Source organism: Orycteropus afer, unplaced genomic scaffold (genome assembly GCF_000298275.1).
Source record: "Orycteropus afer afer isolate SDZICR_OR568_19922 unplaced genomic scaffold, OryAfe1.0 scaffold00099, whole genome shotgun sequence".
In the NCBI taxonomy this organism is placed as follows: Eukaryota; Metazoa; Chordata; class Mammalia; order Tubulidentata; family Orycteropodidae; genus Orycteropus; species Orycteropus afer.
In genome coordinates, this window is record NW_006921686.1 from 7,200,026 (window position 1) to 7,201,435 (window position 1,410).

A 1,410-nucleotide genomic window follows, 5' to 3' on the forward strand; every position below is an offset into this window, starting at 1 on the left:
TTCCTTGACTTTTTACAATAATGGACTAATACAGTATTTCTCTCGTGATTGTCAAGTCTTTCTTGAATCACTGTTGTGCACTGAGGGTTTCTGAGTCTCTTTAGGGATGAAAATGAGTGTCCTGTTGTGCAGCCAGTGATCATTAAAGTTAGGAATATGCCTAAAGCAATTTCAATATCAGGAAAAATACATACATTGTATTTTGTCTTCTATTATGGAATCATACATGTATGTCTACGTGACTACACTTTGCTTTCCTGAATCTGTAAACTTAGTTCTCATATAAGAATGAAATTGTTATGCTTCTCCATAAAGGTTTGTATTTGTCATCGGGATAAGCCTGCACTAATTTCTTGGATGCCTTCATGCAGCCATTATCCAGTATATCCACATTAAGACAGAAAATATATTTGGAAGAACTTCATACACTTTTACCCTCCTTTTCACGGAAGATTCAAATTTGTCAGTGATGTGGTTACACGAAACTGACCTCTCGTACTCAATACTCTGGAACACTTCTGACATTGACTTGTTTCTTTTTAATGCTTCTTGGATGGTGAACTGGAGCTAGTATCAATTTCACCTAGTGCCCTGCAAATTCCCTTCCACTGTGGTGCTTGATTTTCCCATGTCTTGTTTGCTTGGCATCTATGGATCTTTGCTTTGGACAGCTAGCACCCCTGTTTTGTTGATGCCCTAAGTACATGCTTACTTTGTTTGTTGGCTAATCTGTCCCTGAGTTTGGGCTCATGAAGGAGAAAGAGCATTTGACACAGACATAGTAACCCTTCTTCCCACCCAACCCAACCACCCCATTCTCACTTTACCTGTTCCAATCATCAGAATGGCTTCCTGGCAAAATGTCCCATTGTCACAAGTCTCCATTTTCTCTGTGGTCCAGTTATACGTACTGACTGGATACTCCTCTATATTCATGTATATACCTTTGTGACAATACAAATGCTGGGCCACTGGGGAGGAAACAAGATGGAGATAAACACTTGCCCTTACCTGTGGGGTCAACGTCACTTCCTTTTCACCACAAACCCCCTCTGGGACCTTGCTGCTTTCCCCCCATCTTTCCCATACATACAGGTCAGGGAGGAGGTTCCTAGGAGAAAGAATAGCAAACTGCGGAGATGACAGGTTCCCATGGCTTCTTTTGGAGTGGCTGGGAGAAGCAGCTGATCAAATCTGTGATCTGATGGAGAAGAGGAAACTTTTAAACCAACAGAATGTTATTCAACCTATGCTCCGGTAAGTACTGACTTTAGGGTAGAGTTTACTGTTTGGCGGATAGAAATGGTTAATGTGCTTGGCTGCTAATTGAAAGGTTGGTGGTTGAGTCCACCCAGAGGTGCTTCTGAAGAAAGGCCTGGTGATCTGTTTCCCAAAAAATCAGCCATTGAA

At 41.7% G+C, this 1,410-nt stretch overlaps 1 protein-coding gene across 1 annotated transcript in view; it reads right to left on the minus strand.

Annotated features, from left to right (window-relative positions):
- TEX101 (testis expressed 101) overlaps positions 1 to 1,078 on the minus strand; it is a 6,045-nt gene extending 4,967 nt beyond the window's left edge. Inside the window, exons 1-2 of the mRNA XM_007943122.1 lie at positions 1,060 to 1,078; positions 828 to 971 (exon numbers count right to left, since the gene is read on the minus strand). Of these exons, the coding sequence (XP_007941313.1) occupies positions 828 to 971; positions 1,060 to 1,078 (163 nt within the window). The remainder of the gene's footprint in view (positions 1 to 827; positions 972 to 1,059) is intronic.
- Between the last annotated feature and the right edge of the window lie 332 nt (positions 1,079 to 1,410).